Genomic DNA, 25,752 nt, shown 5'->3' with positions numbered 1-25,752 from the left:
ATAGGACGCGGTGGTGAATTGTGCTAACAGATGAGTTCTCTTAGATCATTTCTCGTGCCTGATCCTGGGCTTCTCTTCCCGGACCCTAACTCCTCCTTGATAGGCATTTGGCAAACGTTGCTCACCTTGGGATTTTGGGAAGCTGCTCGAAAGCTATATCTTCTATACATTGACCGTGGAGTCCATTAAAGAGTTGCTAGTCCCTATGAAGTGGTTTGGTAGTGATTTAGTCACTCAGTTGTGTCCAACTCTTTGACCCCATGGACTGTGGCCCACCAGGCTCCTCTGTCCATGGGATTCTCCAGGCAAGAATACTGGAGTGCGTTGCCATTTCCTTCTCCAGTGAAATGGTTTAGTTCAGTTCAATACACATTTACTGAATACCTTCTGTGACGTGGTCCCCATCCATGAGATGCCCCTGATGAAAAGGGAAGATGAGGAGGTGTCTGTTGTGGTGGCCCAGCCTGGGACCGAGGATGGTGCAGGTCATCAAGATGCCTTCTGGGGAGAGATGTTGTCTATGTGGAATAGATAATACCTCCTCCCCAAATTCATGACAACTCGGAACCTCAGAATGTGACCTTGGTTGGAAGTAGGGTCTTTGCAGATGTACTAAGTTAAGGATCAAGATGCGATCATACGAGTTAGGATAAGCCCCAAGTCCAATAAGAGACAGAGGAGGACATGCAGAGAAGGTTGTGTGATGATGGAGGCAGAGATTGGAGCAATGCAGCTACCGGCCAAGGAATGGCAGTGTTTTCCAGGAGCCCCTAGAAGCTGGAAGAGATGAGGCAAGATTCTTCCTTGGAGCCTTCAGAGGGAGCCCAGCCCTGCCGATACCTTGATTTTGGATTTCCAGCTTCCAGAACGTGGGAGAACAAATTTCTGTTGTTAGAACCTGCTGAGTTGGTAGAGTTTGTTATGGCAGCCTTGGGAACCCCTGGGAGCCAACACAGTGTCTGAGCTGAGTCCTGAAGGAGGTGTCAGAGCCTTGCCCTCATTCCCTCACTCTTCTCCCAGGTTGGAGCACATGCAGTTGGGAAAACTTCATTGGTCAGTGACAGCAGGAGCCTCATTCACCTCCTTACCACTGTGCCTGCATGTAGGGGTTTCTGCTCAGTACTTGTTGAATGCATAACAGCTTATAAGTGAATGAAGGAAGAAGAGAGCAGTGCTCTCAAAGGAGGATCACTGAGCAAGAGGCAGGAAATGGGTTTTCAGGTGTGAGAAACTGTGGCAGCCAGAGGGGAGGGGCTGCTAAGTGTTATCTGTGTCAGTTGCTTCTCCTTGGTTCAAGTGGGTACTGAGTGAAGTTTTTCATGGGGGATGTGCAGACTGGCCAGTGAAGAAGACAGAAATACCTAATACAGAGGAAGAGAAGGGACCTTGACTGTGTCCATTGTCCACTCAATGTCAGACCCTGTACTGTGTCTGTTAATGGCCATCATCTGTCTTGTCGTTCTCCAGACAATCCCTCAGGTAGGTAAAAGTCCACCCATTTTCCAGATGTGGAAACTGAGGCTCAGAGAAGTGAAGTAACTTGTTAGATGTTGCACTGCCAGGGAGTGACAGACCCTGAATCCAGGCCCAGGTCTCTCCTGCTCCCACATTTCTGTGCCTGCTTCCACAACTAAACAATTGTTGGCAAGGGAAGGTCGTTGGGGTCCCTGAGGCTGGGGAAGGACTCAATGCCGTCCAAGTCCAGATGACTGGATTGGGTGAGGGGAAGGGGAAGATTTTCTGAAAACTGATCCAGGTGGGCATGTGGAGTTCTGGGGACCTGGATCTCCTGATGGCTGTCAGCTGTGCCATTTTGAATAGTGTTCCTGTGGTTAAAATCAATGTCCTTTTCTTCCCCATCATATTTCATTCTGCTCTAGTCTGTGTTTTTCATTGTTCTCAGGTGTGTCTGCAATAACAATTTTTAAAACTTAAGCACCATCGGGGTTCTTTCCTGACTTAAAAGCACCAATGCATCTGATAATTAAGCCCTAGTTCTCACCTACAGCAGCAAGAACACCTCAGTGGTGTTTAGGGCCTGTTCGTTTGTGCAGGCATTCATTCATCCCACAAGCACTTCAGCATCATCTGTGTGCCAAGCAGTGATTGAACTTGGCCCAGGGGTTTATAGGGCACTGAGACTCTGTCTTTGCCTCCACGAAGAGCACCTCTTCTGGCTTCCTTCCAGGTCTCTATGGTGCTATGGTATGAAAAGAGCTGGAATAAAGGGAGGGGGGGAGAGGGGAAGGTGGGTAGAAAAGTTGGAAAGGGTTCCATGGAGGAGGTGAAGGCTGAGTAAGAGTTTAGTAGGCAGGGCTGGGGGAGGCGTTGGAGCAGAAGAAGTAGCCTGTGGAAAGGCACGGGGGTGTGTTGGAGCTGTGTGGAGAGGGTGGTGTCAGACGTACTGAGAACATGTTTGAGTTAAGCCAGTTATCGTCCTTGTCAGGGTGTTACAGAGTTTTATTATAGGTGGCAGGGGTACTTGGTTTTTAAAACGTGGCTATCTGGGGCTTGCTCTCTATCAGACAGAGCCTGTGCTCACGCTCAGTCACACTGTCATGTCAGACTCTGTGTGACCCCATGCACTGTAGCCCACCAGGCTCCTCTGTCCATGGAATTTTCCAGACAGGAATACTGGGGTGGGTTGCCATTTCCTCCTCCAAGGATCCCTCTCACCCTGGGATCGAACCCACGTCTCTTGCATCTCCTGCACAGGCAAGCAGATTCTTTATTACTGAGCCATCTGGGAAACCCTCATCAGACAGGATATAAAAGAGGATGAAGCAGGATTATAAGGGGGAGACCATCTGGAGGGGAGACTGGACCCTCCAGGGTGGGGTTCACCTTCTGAGTCACCACTGCTCATGGGGACGAGAGTCAGAAAAGGTCTGCATGGGGTGGGGCCAGGATGCCAGCAACCGTCTCTCACTGGGGCCATGTAGCTCTGCCAGGGGACTGCTCTTGTAGTGTCTGCTGGTCATTTCCTGGTCAGCGTGGGGCCTGATGGTGGTCTCAGCACAGCAGGCCTTCTTAACAAGATGCTTGCTGGGAGTCAGGGCTGCGGCGGGGGGAGGAGGGGGCGTGTCTCAGTGCAGAAGCTGGCAGCCCCTCCTGTGCCCCACTTACTGCTCCCCCGCTGCAGTTTCTTTCCTCCGGTGCTGTTTTCTCTGCTAGTCCCCCTCCGGCTCCCTGGTGTGCGGGGACAGGGTGTTTGATGTTTTTGTTGATGTTTTCTTGCTTACTCCTCACTCTGCTTCATTTCCCCCTCTCTCCTTGTTGCCTGTTGAGACGATTAGTCAGCCTAGTTGACATTTTTCCGCTTAAAATGTTTCACTGCTCCTGGCTAAATATATTTTGACCTCAGCTCTGGACCGTGACTCTCTCCTCAACCAGCAAGACTGAGGACACTTTGTGCCAAAACCTTCTCTCTCTTTCGTGTTGGTCTGAGTTTATCGTCAGCAGATTGGAAAGGATTCCTCGGGTGCTGAGGGTCATTTTGCAGCCCAGTTCAGATGTGGGGATTGACCTCGGGAGGCCCAGGTGTGTGGCATGCACCTGTCACAGAGGCATCTGATCTGACGCACGGAGCTGGCCTGCGATGTGTGTCCTAATGGGTTTGGCTCTGGGACATCTTTCTTTATAAATCCCAGCAGGCAATTTACATAGTTTTGTGCCCCAGGGAGACTTAGACAGCTCTGAGTAGCCACAGACTCTGGCACCTTATTAAATATTGGATAGAGACAAAGGGAAAAGAAAGTCAAAGCATTAGCAAGTCTCTGACGGAAGGATTGTTGGAGGCCAGAAGGAGTTTATAGATGGCAAGACGCCTCCTTCTAATTCCAGGCCAATAGGGCCCTCTGGACAAAGCCTGCAGGCTTGACTGAGGTATGCTGTGCCACCCAGAGTCACCAAACTTGATTTAGGAGGGGAAAGGAGAAGGAAAGCGGGAAGGACAGAGTGTTCTCTTAGCAGAGGGCCTGGGGGAGCTTAGAGTAGTGCCTATGCATACTTAGCTCTGAGTTTGAGATGGAAATCCCAGAGATGATGTTGATTCAGCCTCTGGGTCCACTTACTAATTCTTTCATCCACTCATCATGTTTATCAAGGATCTGCAATCCTTGTGGCTGACGCTGAGCCCAGCCAGCCCTGGCTCTGGGAATGCGGAGGAAAATGGAACAAATGTAAGACTATAGAGGGGAAGATGATGATCGAATTATCACAGATAGGGTGAGGGCTTCAGAGGGGTCATATCAGAGACAAGGGGGTCATTTAATAGGAGAGTTGACCTAGGCCGGGGTGGTGGGGGGCATGGAAGTCTTCCTCAATACAATGACTTTTAAACCTGGAGTGTCAAGTATAAATTGAAATTACATTAGGTGAAGAGGTGAGGGAGGTGGTGTGTATTAAGCAGGGGCAAGAACAAGTGTAAAGGCCCTGTGGCAAGAGAGAGGAGGGGGACTAAGAAAGGATGACTGAAGCAGAGATGACTGTAGGGAGCAGGGGAAGCAAAAGAAGTCAGAGAGAAAGGCAGGGGCTGGGTCAGAGAAGCCCTGGAAGCCAGATAAAGGCTAGATTCTTGCAAAGGTCTCTGGAAGACTTAACATCATTTTGAACAGGAAGGTAACATGATCAGAACTGAATTTTTAAAAGAATACTCTGCCTGTTATTTGAGGAATGATCAGAGGGACAGGAATGGAAGCAGTGAGTCAATTAGGAGACTGGTAGGAGGTGGGGGATGGCTACACTCAGAGAAGCAGTGATGGAGACAGAGGGGCTGGAGGTATTGGAGGTCTATTTCAGGTTTGTCATCTGGCGACAGGACCAGATGAGGATGGATCAGATGGAGGCATCAGCAGAGACTCCAGGGTGCAAAGCACATGGTTATGAACTGGGCAAGCATTTTCTGGTGGAGGGCACAGCAAGCTTGGAAACAGAAAGTAGAGAATTGCTGGAAATGTATGAGCTGGAGGCTGAGGCTGAACAAGAAATGGGGGACGTATTGGGAGGTGAGATCAGGAGACGAGAGTAGAGAGGTATCCAGGGCTGGTGGGGGAGTGAGATTGCAGGTCCCTGCAGGTGGCCTGAGACAGCTGGGAAGGCTCTGGAGGGAACAGTGGAATGATCGATTCTGTCTCACTTTTGTGTATACTAAAGGTCACTCCAGGTACATGGTAGGCAGGAGAAGGGAACGACGGAGGATGAGATGGGTGGATGGCATCACCGACTCAATGGATATGAGTGAGTAAACTCTGGGAGTTGGCGACGGATAGGGAAGCCTGGTGTGCTGCAGTCCATGAGGTCGCAAAGAGTCGGACACGACTGAGCGACTGAACTGAACTGAACTGAACTGAAGGGCACTCAGGCTGCTGTGTTGAGAAGAGGTTCAGGGGCAAAGTGGAAGCAGAGAGGCCAGTGAGGAAACAATGGTGATGGTTTAGCTGGAATCAAGGTGACGGCCAGGACCAGAGGCAGAGCTGTGGGTGGTGAGGCGCCGTCGGTCTCTGGATAGTCTTGGAACAAACAGAAGGAGGTGTGAGAGAAAGAGCCAAGAGGAGTGTCTGAGGCTTTGGGTCCGACAAACTGGGAGAGGGTATTGTTCTCTCCAAGGATGGAGAAGTCCATGGAGGGGTCGTCTTGGAGAGAAAAGGGTGATCTTGAACATGTTTAGTTTAAGTGTGTCCTTAATATCGACATGGAGATGCAGGGCAGGCAATGGGGTCTAGAGACAGAGAAAGCTGCCAGTCAGCAGTAGTGGGGCAGTGTGGACGGCCAGGCCCTGGGTGAGCTGGTGCACCAAGGGAGTGATGTGCTAAGTTGCTTCAGTCGTGTCTGACTCTTTGTGAGCCCATGGACTGTAGCCCGCCAAGCTCCTCTGTCCATGGGATTCTCCAGGCAAGAATACTGGACTGAGTTGCCATTTCCTCCTCCAGGGGATCTTCCTGACCCAGGAATCAAGCCCACATCTCTTATGTCTCCTGCATTGGCAGGCAGGCTCTTTATCCAGGGAGTGAGAGTAGATCCAGAAAAGTTCTCAGGGCTAAGCACTGAGGTTAGCAAAGCACCGCGTAGTCTCCAGGAAAACAAGGAGACAAGAGCGGACTGCAGGGAGAAGGAAGAGAAGGAAGAGAATGGTTGTTCCAGAGGCCGAGAGAGGGAGGTATTTCAAGATGGAGGGAGGGTCTGCTGTGTCATATGCTGCTGACCAGTCAAGTCAGACGTGAAGGGAAAGTGGGCTGCCTGTGTGGGCTTATGGAGCCATTGGTCGCCTTCATGGGTACAGGGTCAGGGGAGAGGTGAGACAGAGCCTACTCAGAGAGGTTCAAAGAGAAAAAGCTGGAGTAAGGCCAGCCAAGAGCTCAGGTGCTGACCGTCTGGGGAGGGTGCTGGACAACAGCAAAGTGATCTGGGGAGCAGGGCAGAGCAGGAGAAGGAGTGCAAAAACTACAAACCGGGAGGAAATGAAAAGTCCGGACCATGGACCCGGAGAGCCGGGTGGGGAGAAAGGCTTCAGCTGGGGGGCACCGGCATGCCGGCTCAGGGCAGCAAGACCCATTCTGGACACTTCCCTTGGCGGTGACAGGACTTGGCCTCCGCCACTGGGCTGGGGCAGGGCTGGCAGGACAGGATGGGACTGGGACCAGCACGCGAAGGTCTTCAGTGCCCGTGACTAAGCAGGGTGGTGCTTCTGGACCTCAGTGCACGTACGTTACAGTCATCCGGGACGCTTTTCAAAAGTACAGTGCTCTGGGGACTTCCCTGGTGGTCTAGTGGTTAGGACTCCACACTTTCACTGCCGAGGTGGGCAAGGGTTCAGTCTCTGGTTGGGGAACTAAGATCCTGCAAGCCACGTAGTGAGGCCGAAGAAAACAACAACCAAAAACAAAATAACCCAGAGCTCTGACCCTGCCTCTGAGAATCCCCATTTGTGCATCCTCAGTGAGGCTCGGCCCCATTTTCAGACTTCTTCCCAGGTGATTGTAATGTGCCAGCAGCTTCAGCTAATTCCCACATGTGGTACTGAGCCAGCGTGGAGACACTTTGAGATAAAGAGGGCCATAGAGAAATGGCCAGCCCTGGCATTGGAAGGGCCACGATTGCGGTAAACTCTGAAGGAATTTGTTGGCTTTCCTTAGGACAGCAATTCTTATAACATTTATCAAAATGAAAATTTTGATAAATTCTGCAGGTTTATAGCTCCCCAGAGGCCAGAGAAAAACATCACTTGGCAGTAGAAACACACTTTATTTATTTGTGTGTGTGTGGTGGTGCAGATAGTTCAGCAAATACTAGATACCAAGTTTCATATACTCTTCTGGCATTCCGATGCACTACATCCTAGAATGCAGAGAAATAGTGTGTGGATATGCTTAGTCACTTCAGTTGTGTCTGACTCTTTGTGACCCCATGGACTATAGCACGCCAGGCTCCTCTGTCCATGGGATTCTCCAGGCAAGAATACTAGAGCGGGTTGCCATTTTCTCCTCCAGGGGATCTTCCCGACCCAGGGATCGAACCCAGGTCTCCTGCATTGGCAGGTGGATGCTTTACCTCTGAACCACCTGGGAAGCCCACAGAGAAACCCAGTCAAGGCCTGTTGTTCCTGAGGCCCCCTGGAAGAAGAACTTCCAGGGACCCTGCTGGGTGTCTTTGCCCTCTCATTCTGAATTTCCAGGATGTTGTGGAAAGATGTGGTCTTGTGAGCTCAGCGTTTATTTCTTGCACTGGGAAACTACTTCTATCCATTATGTGCAGTTTAGATAGGTTGTCAGCAGCAACTGTTAAGCCCACCTTGGCCTGTAGAGACACAATCCAGGACAAGCCAACTATAGTAACACAGTCACTGGAAATGGCGACTGGCTCAAGAGGGAGGCTTGGAATTCCAAAAGGGCTAATCATCATCGTTCTGGGGGAGCAGTTATTATATGGATAATGGTAAAATTCTTTTCTGAAGCTAGAGAGTGTGGGTCTGGATTTATCAATTGCTATTGTTCCCACACTGTGTGTATAAAGAAGCCTACAGATGAGGTAGAGAAGGAGGGAGGCAGAGAGAGACAGAGAGAGAGAGAGAGAGAGCGCGAGAATAGACACAGAGAGACAGAAATAGAGCGAAAGACAGAGTTCTGCCAGCAGGGTGCTTGGTCCCAGGCCTCCAGGCTCTGGAACTTTCCCTCCTGTCAGCTCCCCCCGCACCCTTCTAGGGTTAAGCTTTCTGGAGCTGGGCTCTGGCTCTTGTAACCAGAGCATCTTGACTAGGACAGATGACTTCTCAGTTTCTCACGGAACTCAGGGGACGGTGGAGTGGTGGGGGATGCACTGGAGGGTGAGGCAGGCGTGGTCAAAGAGCTTGTGAGGCAGCTGGCCCTGGGACGTCCAGGTGTCTGTCTCGGGGTCGTAGCAGTCGAAGGAGGCCGAGTCCTCGATGCTACAGTCCGTAGTCAGCCGCCGCCCGCCGGTCACGTAGAGCTTGTTTCCCATCACCGTGGCCCCATGGTGCATCCTCCGGTCTTTCATGTCCGCGCATTTGACAAATTTGTTGGACTGAGGGTCATAAGCAAGGATCCTCCTCGTGTAACCTGAAAACCAAATGGCATATCGAGAAGGTCAGCGATGGTTAGTTGGGACTGGAGGTGGGTGGTCCAGGGATCTGTCTGATCTCTGCCATCACCTAACACTGAGCCTGTACTTTGAACTAAAGCGTGGAATATTTCATTAAGCTGGGGTCTGGACCTGGATCTATCTGACTTGAGTCTCTGCATCTTTTTTTTTTAATTTTATTTTTAGTCATGCTGCGTGGTATGTGAGATTTTAGTTCCCCAACCAGGGATTGAGCTTGTGCCCTCTGCAGTGAAAGTGTGGGGTCTTAACCACTGGATGCCAGGAAAGTCCCAAGTCTCTGCATCTTAACTCAGAGTGAAGGCAGCACACATGTCATTCTTAAATTGAGAACAGAGATTCCAGGGGCCTCTCAGCTTCATTAGCTTTTTCATCTTTCACATATGCTCATTCCAGAGCCTTAACAATTCTAAGAAGGAGCTTTGGGAACTCATAAAATGGGTCCCCACAACAGGCTTATCTAGTGGGTACTTTTAGGACCTCCATTTTACAGATCAGCAAACATAAGCACAAAGATATTAAAAACATGTCTAAGAGCATACAGACAATTAGTGGTAGAGTCAGGGTTTGAACCCAGGTCTATCTGTCCCCCCAACCCCAACCAGCCCTCTTAACTGTAACATCCTGCAATTGCAGAGAAATTATCCCTTAGCAGCTAGTCCTATTTACAATAGCATTTTTTTTTTCAGTATTTTCCCTGGATCTGGGATAGTGCTAAATGGTTTAGACAGGTGAGCACATTTTATGATCACAACTTTGTGAAATAGGTATTACATTATTTCATTCCTTTTTTACAGATAAATACAGGGAGAGACTTCTGGATGAGAAAATAGCTTTGTCAAGTCGTCCACACTCCCTTAGCTGGATGGGTGCTTTTACTTTATTTCCTTATTTTTTAATCTAATTTTTATTTTATATTCGGGGGTATAGTTGACTTACAATGTTGTGTTACTTCCAGGTATACAGCAAAGTGGTTCAGTTATGTGCTTTTAAAAAGGCTGTCTTATAGGACAACACCTGTCTATCAGCGACCCTTTTACCCAGGAAAGATGCCAGGTTTTCAAGTCTGGTCTCATGATCCTCCATTCAAACTTACCTCCCACGATGACAATCCTCTCCCCAAGCACCACAGCAGGGGCGCACACATTCTTGATCATTCTCGTCTCCATTTTGAACCATGTGTTTCTGGAAATGTGATAAACCTGAGGGAGAAATAAAATCACGGCACTGCATTTTACAGTGATATATTTTTTTAAGAAGTAGAAGTAGTAGTTAAGAGGGTAGAAGAGCGGTGATTTCTCTTTCTTTGCATTTTTTCTCCGGTTCTGAAAATATAGGTATCTTACCATCAATAAACAAAATATATAACAGAATGAAGAAACTGTTATCAGAAATTGGTCTTTATGTGGTCCATGAGATCAGTGGCTGTGCTTCTGTGGAATGGACTGAGAGTTATGCATTTGAGTTGATAGTATGTGTTTGCTTACCTTGCTTGGAACATTTCTTTCTTTTCAATGAGAAATGGAGCAACTTGGACTTGCATAAAACCAATGATCTTTGAATCATTTTTATTTCTGGCTCATGTTTAGATTTCAACATGTTCCAGTCTATCTGAGAGGGTCTTAGGGCCAATAATAAATTTGGGTCTGAACGGGGAAGGCTTTTGAACAGGTCATGCCTGAAAGTCATTAGAATTATAGAGAAAAAAAAAAAGGAAGCATGAGAAAAGGAAGAAAGAGGAAAGAGATGGGGGCAGGATTTCTTGGCCTTGGTCTGAAATAGAGCAGCAAATCACGATTCTCAGACGTGTGTGTGCGTGCTTGGTCGCTTCAGTCGTGTCTGACTCTTTGCGACTCTGTGGTCTGTAGCCCGCCAGGCTCCTCTGTCCATGGGATTCTCCAGGCAAGAATACTGGAATGGGTTGCCACTTCCTCCTCCAGGGGGTCTTCCCGACCCAGGGATCAAGCCCACATCTCCTCAGTCTTCTTTATCACAGGTGGACTCTTTACTGCTGAGCCACTGGGGAAGCCTTCCCAGACATGTGCTCCTATTAAATCCCTCAGTTTAAAGTTTAAATATCAAATGTAAGTTAGTTCATGAGAGATACGGGATGGACTTCATGTAAGAAAAGCAGGAACAAAAACTTTCCAATATTCTTCACGGAAAATTCTTTCTGTGTAAATTATAATTGCCGCCATATTTGATTCAGTTCAGTTGCTCAGTCTTGTCTGACTCTTTCCAGTCCCCTGGGCTGCAGCATGCCAGGCCTCCCTGTCTATCACCTACTGCTGGATTTTACCCAAACTCATATCCATCGAGTCAGTGATGCCATCCAACCATCTCCTTCTCCTTCTCCTCCTACCCTCAATCTTTTCCAGCATCAGGGTCTTTTCAAATGAGTCTGTTCTTTGCATCAGGTGGCCAAAGTATTGGAGTTTCAGCTTCAACATCAGCCCTTCCAATGAATATTCATGACTGATTTCCTTTAGGATGGACTGGTTTAATCTCCTTGCAGTCCAAGGGACTCTCCAGAGTCTTCTCCAACACCACAGTTCAAAACATCAATTCTTCGGTGCTCAGCTTTCTTTATGGTCTAATTCTTACATCCATAGATGACTACTGGAAAAACCATAGCCTTGAGTAGATGGACCTTTGTTGGCAAAGTAATGTCTCTGTTTTTTTTTTTTAATATTAAAGGCCTTATATTTTATCATTTTAGCAAATTGATCTTCACAATCATCCTATGATGTGGATACCACTACTTCCCTCCATTTTTTAGATTAGACCATTGAGGCTGAGAGAGGTTAAGTAACATGCCCAAGGTCACACAGCTGGACTGAGTGGAACAGCCCAGAGTCCATGCTTTTATTCACCACACTCATGGCTCTGCTTGGGGTCATGGAGGTATGGCTTTTCTTTTCTTTTTAAAATATTTTTAAAAATCGTGTACTACTCTAATTTGCATTTATTACAGTATTACTAGTGTTTAAAGATATCTGGTGCTTAGTGGAGCTTCCCTAGTAGCTCAGCTGGTAAAGAATCCTTAGTGTTTAAAGATATTTGGTAACTGTTTTTATTTTTGGCCACACCATGCAAAGCATACTGGATCTTAGTTCCTCAACCATGGCTTGAACACATGCCCCCTGCAGTGGAAGCTCAGAGTCACTGGACCACCAGAGAAGTCCTTTTTGTAGGTTTTTAAAAATCGAAGTACAGCTGATTTACAATATTGTGTTAGTTTCAGGTATTGTTGGTACTCTTGCCTGGAAAATCCCATGGATGGAGGAGCCTGGTGGGCTACAGTCCATGGGGTCGCTAAGAATCGGACACGACTGAACAACTTCACTCTACTTTTCACTCTCATGCATTGGAGAAGGAAATGGCAACCCACTCCAGTGTTCTTGCCTGGAGAATCCCAGGGATGGGGGAGCCTGGTGGGCTGCCATCTATGGGGTCACACAGAGTCGGACACGACTGAAGTGACTTAGCAGCAGCAGTATATATATGTTAATCCCAATCTCCTAATTTATTTGCCTGCCACCCCAGCTTTCTCCTTTGGTAACCGTAAGTTTGTTTTCTATGTTTCTGTGTTGTAAATATGTTCATTTGTATCTCTCTCTTTTTTAAAAGATTCCCCATATAAATGATATTATATGATTGTCTTTCTCTGTCTGACTTACTTCACTTAGTATGATAACCTCTAGGTCCATCCATGCTACACAAATGGCATTATTCCATTCTTTTTTATGGCTGAGTAATATTCCATTGTATATATGTACCACATGTTTATTCATTTGTTGATGAACATTTGGGTTGCTTCCATGTCTTGACTATTGCAAATAGTGCTGCAATGAGTATTGGAGTCATGTATCTTTCTGAATTATGATTTTCTCCAGATATATATCCACAAGTGGGATTGCAGGATTGTATGATGACACTATTTCCATTTTTTAGGGAACTTCCATACTGTTCTCCATGGGAATCCTTGGTGGCACATCAGTAAAGAATCTGCCAGCAGTGCAGGAGATATGCGTTTGATCTCTGGGTCAGAAAGATCCCATGGAGAAGCAAATGGCAACCCACGGGGTCGCAAGACTTGGACTTGACTTGGCAACGAAACTACCGCCGCCGCTGCCACCGCCATACTGTTCTCCGTAGTGGCTGCCCCAACAGTGCAGGAGGGTTTCCTTTTCTCCTGTGTGGCTCTTCTTGATGGAGGCTTTCAAGACTGAAGCTCTCTTGAAGTCTCTGTCAGTTCTCAAAGTTGGTGAAGCAAAGAAGAGGTCACAGCTAGAGACAGGTTCAACCACAATGGCTGGCAAGCCTTGTGTTTTAAACCATCTGCAAATATGCAGGTGACACTCTGAAAAATGAGATCCTTGGAGGAAAGCAAACACTGATTGCAGCTTACTTGAGTAACTGCCTCCTGGCTTGCTCCTTTTTTTTTTTATCAGTTTTGAGGATGGTTTCAAAAATAGATTAAACATTTGCTCACAATTCTCATGATACCCTCAGAGAGGCTGAGGCAAGGACAACAGAGGATGGTTTGTGACCCTGGAGGAAGTGATACTTTGTTCCGGTAGAGGGTTTGCCTAATGCCCTCCAGCAGTAGAAGCGGAAAGGCCAGGTAGAAAGGTTTATCTACATACACAATTTGCACAGTAACGCCCCCACTCCCCGCCCCTGGCCCCGCCCCCACTCCCCGCCCCGGCCCCGGCCCCGCCCCCCACTCCCCGCCCCGGCCCCGCCCCCCCGCTCCCCGTCCCGGCCCCGCCACGGCAGTTTAGTCCTTTAAAAGAATGCTTGCATGCAGGTAAACCATCTGATGAAGAAGTCTTTGTCCCTGTATCTGAAAACCCAACCTTCCCCTTCAAGTAACCCAAGCATTCATCCTGAACTATATATCTGAATGAGTACAATTTCCATGACAAAGCTAATTGCTAAGTAAATAAGAAGAGCTTCCAAACTGATACTTTTCCCATTTTCCCCTTCTCTGGACTGCAGGGTGAAAGGATCACTCACGTTAGCGTTTTGGGTTTTGGTTTTCAGCTTTTTAAGATTCTTGTTTGATTGTCTTGTGCATTTCTGGATGAAGTAGCTTATAAAGTCTTTTGAGCTTTGCATTTATTCTTAATAATTGATAACAATTTTGTAATGTGAACATCATCAACATATTTGTTGACTTAATTTTGAAAAATAGTTTTGTTTTTTTTTAAATAGGAGGGGCTCTAGCTGTTCACAGAAGCACTTTATTATAAATCTGAGGCTCCCTGCGACCCAGTGACTGTTCCAGAGGGATTCTAACACTTTCGGTCACCTGGACCCATATCTTTGCCCCAGTCAAGCCTTCAGATGACTGCAGCTCCAGTCAATGGTTTCACAGCAGTCTCATGAGAGACCCTGAGCCAGAGTCACCCAGATGTTTTATCATCGGTGCTGTATAGATGGAGAAGTCTAGAGGCTACTGTAAAAATAAAACTGAAGACCAGAAGCAGGAGGCTTAAATCCAAAGCCTGAAAACATTAGAGAACTCTTGAATTCAGGGAACATTAAGCAATAGGAGCTCATTAAATGCCTTCATACCTACACTGAAACCAAGCTCCACCCAAGGGCCAACAAGTTCCAAAACAAGACATACCACTCAAATTCTCCAGCAACACAGGAACACTCCCCTGAGCTTCAATATACAGGCAGCTCAAAATTATTCCAAAACTTTTGATGTCTCATAACCCATTACTGGTCACTCCACTGCACTCCAGAGAGAAGAAACCCAGCTCCACCCACCAGAACTCCAACACAAGCCTCCCTAACCAGGAAACCTTGACAAGCCACTGAATAGAACCCCACCCACAGTGAGGAAGCTCCATAATAAAGAGAACTCCACAAATTACCAGAATATAAAAAGACCACCCCAAACGCAGCAATATAACCAAGATGAAGAGACAGAGGAATACTCAGCAGGTAAAGGAACAGGAGAGTTGCCCACCAAACCAAACAAAAGAGGAAGAAGTAGGGAATCTACCTGAGAAGGAATTCCGAATATTGATAGTGAAAATGATCCAAAATCTTGAAATCAAAATAGAATCACAGATAAATAGCCTAGAGACAAGGATTGAGAAGATGCAAGAAAGGTTTAACAAGGACCTAGAAGAAATAAAAAAGAGTCAAAATATAATGAATAACGCAATAAATGAGATCAGAAACACTCTGGAGGCAACAAATAGTAGAATAACGGAGGCAGAAGATAGAATTAGTGAAATAGAAGATAGAATGGTAGAAATAAATGAATCAGAGAGGAAACAAGAAAAACGAATTAAAAGAAATGAGGACAATCTCAGAGACCTCCAGGACAATATGAAACACTCCAACATTCGAATTATAGGAGTCCCAGAAGAAGAAGACAGAAAGAAAGATCATGAGAAAATCCTTGAGGAGATAATAGTTGAAAACTTCCCTAAAATGGGGAAGGAAATAATCACCCAAGTCCAAGAAACACAGAGAGTTCCTAATAGGATAAACCCAAGGAGAAACACCCCAAGACACATATTAATTAAATTAACAAAGATCAAACACAAAGAACAAATATTAAAAGCAGCAAGGGAAAAACAACAAACAACACACAAGGGGATTCCCATAAGGATAACAGCTGATCTTTCAATAGAAACTCTTCAGGCCAGGAGGGAATGGCAAGACATACTTAAAGTGATGAAAGACAATAACCTACAGCCCAGATTACTGTACCCAGCAAGGATCTCATTCAAATACGAAGGAGAAATCATAAGCTTTACAGACAAGCAAAAGCTGAGAGAATTCAGCACCACCAAACCAGCTCTCCAACAAATTCTAAAGGATATTCTCTAGACAGGAAACACGAAAAGGGTGTATAAACCCGAACCCAAAACAATAAAGTAAATGGTAACGGGATCATACTTATCAATAATTACCTTAAACGTAAATGGGTTGAACGCCCCAACCAAAAGGCAAAGACTGGCCGAATGGATACAAAAACAAGACCCCTCTATATGCTGCTTACAAGAGACCCACCTCAAAACAAGACACACATACAGACTGAAAGTGAAGGGCTGGAAAAAGATATACCATGCAAATAGAGACCAAAAGAAAGCAGGAGTGGCAATACTCATATCTGATAAAATAGACTTTAAAACAAAGGCTGTGAAAAGAGACAAAGAAGGCCACTACATAATGATCAAAGGATCAATCCAAGAAGATATAACAATTATAAATATATATGCACCCAACATAGGAGCACCGCAATATATAAGACAAATGCTAACAAGTATGAAAGGGGAAATCAACAATAACACAATAATAGTGGGAGACTTTAATACCCCACTCACACCTATGGACAGATCAACTAAACAGAAAATTAACAAAGAAATGCAAACTTTAAATGATACATTAGATCAATTAGACCTAATTGATATCTATAGGACATTTCACCCCAAAACAATGAATTTCACCTTTTTTTCAAGTGCTCATGGAACCTTCTCCAGGATAGATCACATCCTGGGCCATAAATCTAAACTTGATAAATTCAAAAAAATCGAAATCATTCCAAGTATCTTTTCTGATCATAATGCATTAAGATTAGATCTCAATTACAGGAGAAAAACTACTAAAAGTTCCAACATATGGAAGTTGAACAACACACTTCTGAATAACCAACAAATCACAGAAGAAATCAAAAAAGAAATCAAAATATGCATAGAAACTAATGAAAATGAAAACACAACAACCCAAAACCTGTGGGACACTATAAAAGCAGTGCTAAGAGGAAAGTTCATAGCAATACAGGCATACCTCAAGAAACAAGAAAAAAGTCAAATAAATAACCTAACTCTACAACTAAAGCAACTAGAAAAGGAAGAATTGGAGAACCCCAGAGTTAGTAGAAGGAAAGAAATCTTAAAAATTAGGGCAGAAATAAATGCTAAAGAAACAAAAGAGACCATAGCAAAAATCAACAAGGCCAAAAGCTGGTTCTTTGAAAGGATAAATAAAATTGACAAACCACTAGCCAGACTCATCAAGAAGCAAAGAGAGAAAAATCAAATCAATAAAATTAGAAATGAAAATGGAGAGATCACAACAGACAACACAGAAATACAAAGGATCATAAGAGACTACTATCAGCAGTTGTATGCCAATAAAATGGACAACGTGGAAGAAATGGACAAATTCTTAGAAAAGTACAACTTTCCAAAACTGAACCAGGAAGAAATAGAAAATCTTAACAGACCCATCACAAGCACGGAAATTGAAACTGTAATCAGAAATCTTCCAGCAAACAAAAGCCCAGGTCCAGACGGCTTCACAGCTGAATTCTACCAACAATTTCGAGAAGAGCTAACACCTATCCTACTCAAACTCTTCCAGAAAATTGCAGAGGAAGGTAAACTTCCAAACTCATTCTATGAGGCCACTATCACCCTAATACCAAAACCTGACAAAGATGTCACAAAAAAAGAAAACTACAGGCCAATATCACTGATGAACATAGATGCAAAAATCCTCAACAAAATTCTAGCAATCAGAATCCAACAACACATTAAAAAGATCATACACCATGACCAAGTGGGCTTTATCCCAGGGATGCAAGGATTCTTCAATATCCGCAAATCAATCAATGTAATTCACCACATTAACAAATTGAAAAATAAAAACCATATGATTATCTCAATAGATGCAGAGAAGGCCTTTGACAAAATTCAACATCCATTTATGATAAAAACTCTCCAGAAAGCAGGAATAGAAGGAACATACCTCAACATAATAAAAGCTATATATGACAAACCCACAGCAAACATTATCCTCAATGGTGAAAAATTGAAAGCATTTCCCCTAAAGTCAGGAACAAGACAAGGGTGTCCACTTTCACCGCTGCTATTCACATAGTTCTGGAAGTTTTGGCCACAGCAATCAGAGCAGAAAAAGAAATAAAAGGAATCCAAATTGGAAAAGAAGAAGTAAAACTCTCACTGTTTGCAGATGACATGATCCTCTACATAGAAAACCCTAAAGACTCCACCAGAAAATTACTAGAGCTCATCAATGAATATAGTAAAGTTGCAGGATATAAAATCAACACACAGAAATCCCTTGCATTCCTATACACTAATAATGAGAAAGTAGAAAAAGAAATTAAGGAAACAATTCCATTCACCATTGCAACGAAAAGAATAAAATACTTAGGAATATATCTACCCAAAGAAACTAAAGACCTATATATAGAAAACTATAAAACACTGATGAAAGAAATCAAAGAGGACACTAATAGATGGAGAAATATACCATGTTCATGGATCGGAAGAATCAATATAGTGAAAATGAGTATACTACCCAAAGCAATTTACAAATTCAATGCAATCCCTATCAAGCTACCAGCCATATTTTTCACAGAACTAGAACAAATAATTTCAAGATTTGTATGGAAATACAAAAAACCTCGAATTGCCAAAGCAATCTTGAGAAAGAAGAATGGAACTGGAGGAATCAACTTGCCTGACTTCAGGCTCTACTACAAAGCCACAGTCATCAAAACAGTATGGTACTGGCACAAAGACAGAAATATAGATCAATGGAACAAAATAGAAAGCCCAGAGATAAATCCACACACTTATGGACACCTTATCTTTGACAAAGGAGGCAAGAATATACAATGGAGTAAAGACAATCTCTTTAACAAGTGGTGCTGGGAAAACTGGTCAACCGCTTGTAAAAGAATGAAACTAGATCACTTTCTAACACCGCACACAAAAATAAACTCAAAATGGATTAAAGATCTAAATGTAAGACCAGAAACTATAAAACTCCTAGAGGAGAACATAGGCAAAACACTCTCTGACATAAATCACAGCAGGATCCTCTATGATCCACCTCCCAGAATTCTGGAAATAAAAGCAAAAATAAACAAATGGGATCTAATTAAAATTAAAAGCTTCTGCACAACAAAGGAAACTCTAAGCAAGGTGAAAAGACAGCCTTCTGAATGGGAGAAAATAATAGCAAATGAAGCAACTGACAAACAACTAATCTCAAAAATATACAAGCAACTCCTGCAGCTCAATTCCAGAAAAATAAACGACCCAATCAAAAAATGGGCCAAAGAACTAAATAGACACTTCTCCAAAGAAGACATACGGATGGCTAACAAACACATGAAAAGATGCTCAACATCACTCATTATTAGAGAAATGCAAATCAAAACCACAATGAGGTACCACTTCACACCAGTCAGAATGGCTGCGATCCAAAAATCTGCAAGCAATAAATGCTGGAGAGGGTGTGGAGAAAAGGGAATCCTCCTACACTGTTGGTGGGAATGCAAACTAGTACAGCCACTATGGAGAACAGTGTGGAGATTCCTTAAAAAATTGCAAATAGAACTACCTTATGACCCAGCAATCCCACTGCTGGGCATACACACCGAGGAAACCAGAATTGAAAGAGACACATGTACCCCAATGTTCATCACAGCACTGTTTATAATAGCCAGGACATGGAAACAACCTAGATGTCCATCAGCAGATGAATGGATAAGAAAGCTGTGGTACATATACACAATGGAGTATTACTCAGCCATTAAAAAGAATTCATTTGATTCAGTTCTGATGAGATGGATGAAACTGGAGCCGATTATACAGAGTGAAGAAAGCCAGAAAGAAAAACACCAATACAGTATACTAACACATATATATGGAATTTAGAAAGATGGCAATGACGACCCTGTATGCAAGACAGGAAAAAAGACACAGCTGTCTATAACGGACTTTTGGACTCAGAGGGAGAGGGAGAGGGTGGGATGATTTGGGAGAATGGCATTCTATCATGTATACTATCATGTAAGAATTGAATCGCCAGTCTATGTCTGACGCAGGATACAGCATGCTTGGGGCTGGTGCATGGGGATGACCCACAGAGATGTTATGGGGAGGGAGATGGGAGGGGGGTTCATGTTTGGGAACACATGTAAGAATTAAAGATTTTAAAATAAAAAAAAAAATCTGAGTGGTGCGGCCAGAGTTTGGGGGGGCACAGAACATGTCTCTCTAGGCTCAAGTACACAAGTGAAATCTGGAACAGGCTTAGAGTCTGCCTAGATGGTCAGGGAGGAGTGGGAAATATGGGCTGGAGAAGTGATGGGAAGAGAAAAACAAGGAAAGGATTGAATAGAAATGATCACTTTTCTGTGTTGTCACTGGCACCAACTTAGTCCAAGCTGCCATCATCCTGGACCTTGCCTGGACCTCTAGAAAGGTCTGCCAGTTCTCCTTCCTTTGTCTTCTCAGGCCTCCTCCAGTTCCTTCTCCATGAAGCATCCAAGTGAAGAGAAAGTCTCTTAGTCGTGCCCGACTCTTTGCAACCCCATGGACTAAATAGTCCATGGAACTCTCCAGGCCAGAATACTGGAGTTGGTAGCCTTTCCCTTCTCCAGGGGATCTTCCCAACCCAGGGATCAAACCCAGATCTCCCACATTGCAGGCGGATTCTTTACCAGCTGAGCCACCAGGGAAACCCATGAAGCATCCAAAGGAAATTCTAAAAATGCAAATTCAGCTACTTCACCTGCCCTGCTACTCTCAGGATTGAACCCCAGTTCCTTGACAAGGCCTGGAAAGCCAGACCAGCCTCATCAACATAAACACTCATCCCCCAGAATGTTCTAGAATTTCTGTAGGAAGGGCTCAGGGGCAGCAATCTGGGTAGAGGGAGTTGCTCAGTATGACCTGGGAAGGGGGCTGATGGAGATTACAGGGGGACTGACCACCCCCAGCTCTGCCTTGGTGCACAGCCTTTCTGCCCCTTCCTCTGTGTTACAACCATCTTGTCAAGCTTTTGGTTCCTCCAGGGGATGTGCTGCACACCTTTCTGCTTTAGGGCCTTCTGCCAGCTATCCCCTTACCCAGGAACACCACCCCTCCCTCAGGAGAAGAGTCTGACTCCTCCTCCTGATGGCAGACTCATCTGCTCAGAGAAGCTGCATGCCCATCTCAGTCCATGTGAGTCCTGTGTCCACCATGTGTCCTCTTCCTCTTTTACCCTCCATCCTCACCTCCTTCTCTCTTCTCTTGCCTCTCTGCTAAAGTCCACTTAAACCAACCTCACAGAGTTCTCGCCAAAGGCCTCTGCATCCTCACACCCTCCTAGATTCCCTCCAGACTGGTTTAGGGGACCCCTTAGCTGCTGCTGCTACTGCTGCTAAGTCGCTTCAGTTGTGTCTGACTCTGTGTGACCCTGTGGACTGCAGCCTACCAGGCTCCTCCGTCCATGGGATTTTCCAGGCAAGAGTACTGGAGTGGGTTGCCATTGCCTTCTCCTTTAGAGCACCCCTCTATTCAGCATTTGAATCTCAGTTCTCTCCTAAGCTCCTGGAGAGTAAGTGGGATTTACAGCTCCTGTCCGTATCCCCAGGGCACCCAGTGTAATTCCTCTAAGTGAACAGAGCCGACCTCAGGGGCCTCCTTGATCATCTTTAGGAGAGGGACTTCCCTGATGGTCCAGTGGTTGGGACTCTGTGCTTCCAATGCAGGGGGCTTGGGTTCGATTCCCAGGTGGGGAACCAAGATCCCACATGCCACATGCGTGACCAAAAAGTAAAAAAATAAAATAAAGATAGGCTTTTTATTAAAGGTGAACTACAGAGATTAGAATGTGCATAAAGTTGGAAAACACCCAATATTCTGACATTTTGATCTTTATTAATCACACTTCTCAGGGAACTTGTAAGTGAAATTGGCATCTACCTATCATTTAAGGCAGGGGTTCCACAACCTGGCTGTGCCTTAGAATCTCCTGTAAACTTTAATAACAGTGAATATCAGGATCCCACACGTGGAGATTCAGATTTTGATTCAGCAGATCTGAGGTCTGGCTCCTGGTCTTTTGGTAATAGACTATGGACCAGGGCTTGGGAATCTTCTTTTAAGGCCTTATTGATTTGGGTTAGAAGCATCTGCAATATTTCTATTCTGTTGTTGTTTGGTTACTCAGTCGTGTTCAACTCTTTGACCCCGTGGACTGTAGCTTCTCAGTCCAGGGAATTCTCCAGGCAAAAATACTGGAGTGGGTTGCCATTTCCTACTCCAGGGGATCTTTCTGACCCAGGGATTGAACTCATGTCTCCTTCTTGGCAGGCAGGTTCTTTATCACCAAGCCACATGGGAAGCCCTGTAGAACTTCACTATCTGACATCTGATGTATTCTAGCTAGACCCTTTGGAGAAGGCAATGGCACCCCACTCCAGTACTCTTGCCTGGAAAATCCCATGGACAGAGGAGCCTGGTAGGCTGCAGTCCATGGGGTCGCCAAGAGTTGGACACGACTGAGCTACTTCACTTTCACTTTTCACTTTCATACATTGGAGAAGGAAATGGCAGCCCACTCCAATGTTCTTGCCTGGAGAATCCCAGGGATGGGAGAGCCTGGTGGGCTGCCGTCTATGGGGTCACACAGAGTCAGACACGACTGAAGTGACTTAGCAGCAGTAGCAGTAGCAGCTAGATCCTTTAGAGGTATCTGATGTACCTTTGTATGTATTGACCTTACACAAAAGAATTCATAAATGGATAAGATCTTGCTGAAATTAAACTTCCTTCCTCCCTCCCTTCCTCCTTTATCCTTCCCTTGCAACTAACAAGCATGTATAATACGCATATATGTGCATATGTGTATTCATGTATTTGTGTATGTATACATGTGTTTGCACATGCACACATGTACACATGTGTGTGCATGCAGTGCACACATATATGTGATCATATGTGTCATGTATGCATTTGTACATACGTGTGTGCATGCATGTGCTTGTTTGTAGGTGTGTGTAGACACAGTGGGAAGAACCATTTACCTGGATACATGCATGCATACATACGTGTGTGTGTGTGTGTGTGTGTGTGTGTGTGTGTGTGCAGGTATGGCAGGAAGGACCATTTACCTCGATACATACATGCATACATGTATACGTGTGTGTGTATGTGTAGGTGTGTGCAGGCATGGTGGGAAGGACCATTTACCTGGATACATGTATGCATACGTATGTGTGTGTGTGTGCACTTGTATGGTGGGAAGTACTGTTTACCTGGATAAGGCGCACAGGATTCTGCATGATGTCTTCTCCCCCAAAAAGGTAGAGTCTCTGGTCTTTCACAGCAACTGCAGGGTGGAGGACCCCCACTGGCATGCTGGCCATCCTCTCCCAGATGTTGCCGACACTGTCATATCTCTCCATGGAGCCCATGACCTCGTGCCCCTCGCCAATCCCCCCGATGGAGAAGATGAAGTTCTTGTGGGCAGCGCTTCTGTGGGAGTAGCGGGCCGCCAGCATGGGCTGCCCTGACCTCCACTGATTGAGTTTCAGGGAGAAGACGTAGACCTTGGCACTGGGCACACTCTTCCCCACAGCCATGCCCCCCAGCACGTAGATGCCGCGGTGCAAGGAGACGGCTGAGGCCTTGTACAGGCGGGCCGGGAGTTTGGCAAGGCTCTGCCACCGGCCAGTCTGTCCATCGTACAGCAGGACGTCCCTGGTGGTCTGCTGGTTGTCCTTCCTTCCACCCAAGAGGATGAGGAAGTCTTGGTAAGAGTTTCTTGGTGGGACATGCCACAGAGGTTGGAGGCCCACGGAACTAGCGGTGCTGTACAGAGAAAACACCTGCCTCTTGGCGGTCTCCAGGATGGTCTGGCAGGGGGGCGAGGACTGGAGGAGGGCGTCGTTGGCGATGAAGTGGTGGAAGAAGGCCGGGTGGACGTACTGCAGCCTGACCTGCTTGAACAGTTCCTGCACGTATCGCTTCCGGGTCTGGAGGTCATGCTTGATCCAAACCATGAGGGCCTCGAACACCTTCTCCTCCTCCCCACACAGCCCATCGTCCCCCAGGTAGTCTCTCAGTTCCAAGGCACAGAGCTCCTTCAGGTCAGCCGACGCGGCCACCTCTGGGAAATACGTCAGGGCCACCTCCCTGGCTTTCTTCCGGAGGGTCTCACAGCTGAAGATTTCAGAGAGTCTAGTCATGCCCAGGCAGTTGCTGGGGCTCAACTGGCTCTGGAGGAAGGAGGAGCAGGCCTCGAGCAGCTTGGGGTACTGCAGCATGGACGCGGCCTCCATCAGGGGCAGGACGCTTTCCACAGTGATGTGCGCCTCGCCCGTGTACACATACAGGACGATTCGCTCCAGAGTCGAGGCATCGATGCCTTTTAGCTGGACCTTGGCCTCTCGGCTCTCCCGGAAGTTGCTGCAGAACATGGCCCTGAAGTAGGGACTGCTGGAGGCCAGCACGTTGCGGTGGCAGGGGACCTCCCGGGCCCCGGCGCAGATGCTCACGTCGGTCAGGATCCGATTTTGCCTCAAGTCGTTGAGCTGCCTCAGCAAGTCAGAGGAGAAGTCATGGTCTTTGAAGAGGAGTGCCTCTGATGACTCCATGTCCATCCCGTAAAGACAGGGAGAAGTCCCAAGAAGGAGGTCGTCCTGGAGGGTTAAGCTGTGGCGGCTCTGAGACTTAGAGCACATCTATCTGTCCATTCACTAAGTTCTTTGTGGGTACCACCAAGAATACTCCTTAGTGAAGACTGGAAAATGGGACCACCTAATGTACGGGCCTCAGCGAAAATCTCTCTATCTGGTTATGATTATTCTCAGAGGTAACAGAGAAATAGCATCTGCAGACAATCTGAAAAAAGAAAAGAAAAGAAAAAAATTTAAAAGAGAGAGCAGGTGGTTGGGTAAGTTGGGAGAGTTGAAGGTGGTAAGTGGTTACAGGGGCTAAAACGTTAGCTTGAAGCAAAATGACAGTCTGTGCATTTGAAGCGTAAGTCTGTGAACTTTTCTCCGGATTCTCAGCATATCTCTTACTTAGTAAACTCATCCAAACATCTTTCCGGGTGTTAGTCATTCCCCACGGATGTCATGCTGGGGGCGTGGCCTCTGGTATCGAGACAGAAATGAGGGATGGAAATGGATCTTTGCAATGTTTTGTTTTTATTTTTAAACATGACCTCACGGAGTCTTGTGGCTTTTGTTTTTAAAATGAGATAAATAGAAAGCAGAGACCGACGGTACCCTGGGCAGGGTTTATTGGATGACATCTGGCCACCCGTTCACCTGCAGAAGAATTAAACATTAGAGCTATTTACCTCATTTTCCTGCAGTGAAAACCATCGATACCTGCCGCGGCTGGTCCCTCCGGAGACTTTCCACCTCTGGCTCCAAGTGAAACCATAAAACCAGGCCTTTCCTTAAGCTGGCAAATAATTTGTCCTGGGAGAATTCTGGATTTGTTTATGCTGAAGGCGCTTTCACAGTTTTCTAGAGCTTTGTGAAAGAACTGCTGGGCAGAGAGACCGTGTATACATTCCAGGGCTAAGAATAGTTGCGTATGTACTTTCCACTGTTATGACATGTGACTTTCCATTTGCCTTTTGCAGCAACCCGAGGGCCTGTGGGGCCAGCGCATGCCCATATGCCTTGTTTCCTTGGCAAATGTTTACATGGGCAGAAATAGATTTGGAGGAACAGCTTCTCTTAGACAAGACTTTGCTGCCCACTTGGACACATCCTGAGTCCCTTGTCCTAAAAGTGCCTGGGAATTCTAGATGTCTGTAAACAGGTTGCTGTGACCTGGGAAAAGTCACTGGAGATAGTTCTGGGTGAGTTTAAGGTGGCAGATGGTCACAGGGAAGCCAGAACATGGGGGCCCAAGGGCATTGCTCAGTTGGTCTCTATTTCCTACTGTCTGCGGGCAGGATTGTTGGAGAAGGGCTGTGAGTTCCTCCTCCAAGCTCCAAGGTGATGGTCTCTGTGATGAAAATTGTTTTAGATATTTGTGGAGCACCCCCAGGGTTTCCAGACTTGGGGAAGACCAAAGCATTGTGGATCCTCCTTATCACAGGGGCTTCTGTTTTAAAGTGGCCGGGGCAGTACTCTTGTGGGTCACACCTGCTTCTCACCAGAGCCCTGCTGACTGTTCTTCAGTTCATTAAAAAAAAAAAAAAAGTTCAGGCTTGCTTTTCTGTTTTGTTTTTCCAATTTTTCCCATCAGAGAGGCTTGAGCTAGAGGAAGGAGGAAACTGTGTTGCTCCAGGAGCAGAGTGTGGGCAGGAGAGAGAGAGAGAGAGAGAGTGAGG

The 25,752-nt window shown here is 46.0% G+C and overlaps 1 protein-coding gene across 1 annotated transcript; it reads right to left on the bottom strand.

Annotated features, from left to right (window-relative positions):
* Window positions 1-7,222: 7,222 nt before the first annotated feature.
* Window positions 7,223-24,952, bottom strand: KLHL38 (kelch like family member 38). Its single transcript, XM_052651470.1, has 4 exons — window positions 24,763-24,952; window positions 22,712-24,299; window positions 9,710-9,815; window positions 7,223-8,573 (listed from the first exon to the last, which is right to left on the bottom strand). Exons 2-4 carry the CDS (start codon window positions 24,137-24,139, stop codon window positions 8,284-8,286), a joined length of 1,824 nt encoding a protein of 607 aa, XP_052507430.1. The 5' UTR covers window positions 24,140-24,299; window positions 24,763-24,952; the 3' UTR covers window positions 7,223-8,283.
* Between the last annotated feature and the right edge of the window lie 800 nt (window positions 24,953-25,752).

This window comes from Budorcas taxicolor, chromosome 14, assembly GCF_023091745.1.
Source record: "Budorcas taxicolor isolate Tak-1 chromosome 14, Takin1.1, whole genome shotgun sequence".
NCBI classification, from domain to species: Eukaryota; Metazoa; Chordata; class Mammalia; order Artiodactyla; family Bovidae; genus Budorcas; species Budorcas taxicolor.
This window is presented reverse-complemented; position numbering and strand designations above follow the sequence as displayed.

What these genes read in the sequence shown, in the direction of transcription:
- KLHL38 (XM_052651470.1), bottom strand. Translation starts at nt 24,139, where the DNA reads ATGTGCTCTAAGTCTCAGAGCCGCCACAGCTTAACCCTCCAGGACGAC. An exon ending in ATCCTGTGCGCCTTATCCAG is followed by an intron (nt 9,816 to 22,711) that starts GTAAACAGTACT and finishes TTTCTCCCTCAG; the next exon opens with GTTTATCACATTTCCAGAAA. An exon ending in GAGGATTGTCATCGTGGGAG is followed by an intron (nt 8,574 to 9,709) that starts GTAAGTTTGAAT and finishes TTTGGTTTTCAG; the next exon opens with GTTACACGAGGAGGATCCTT.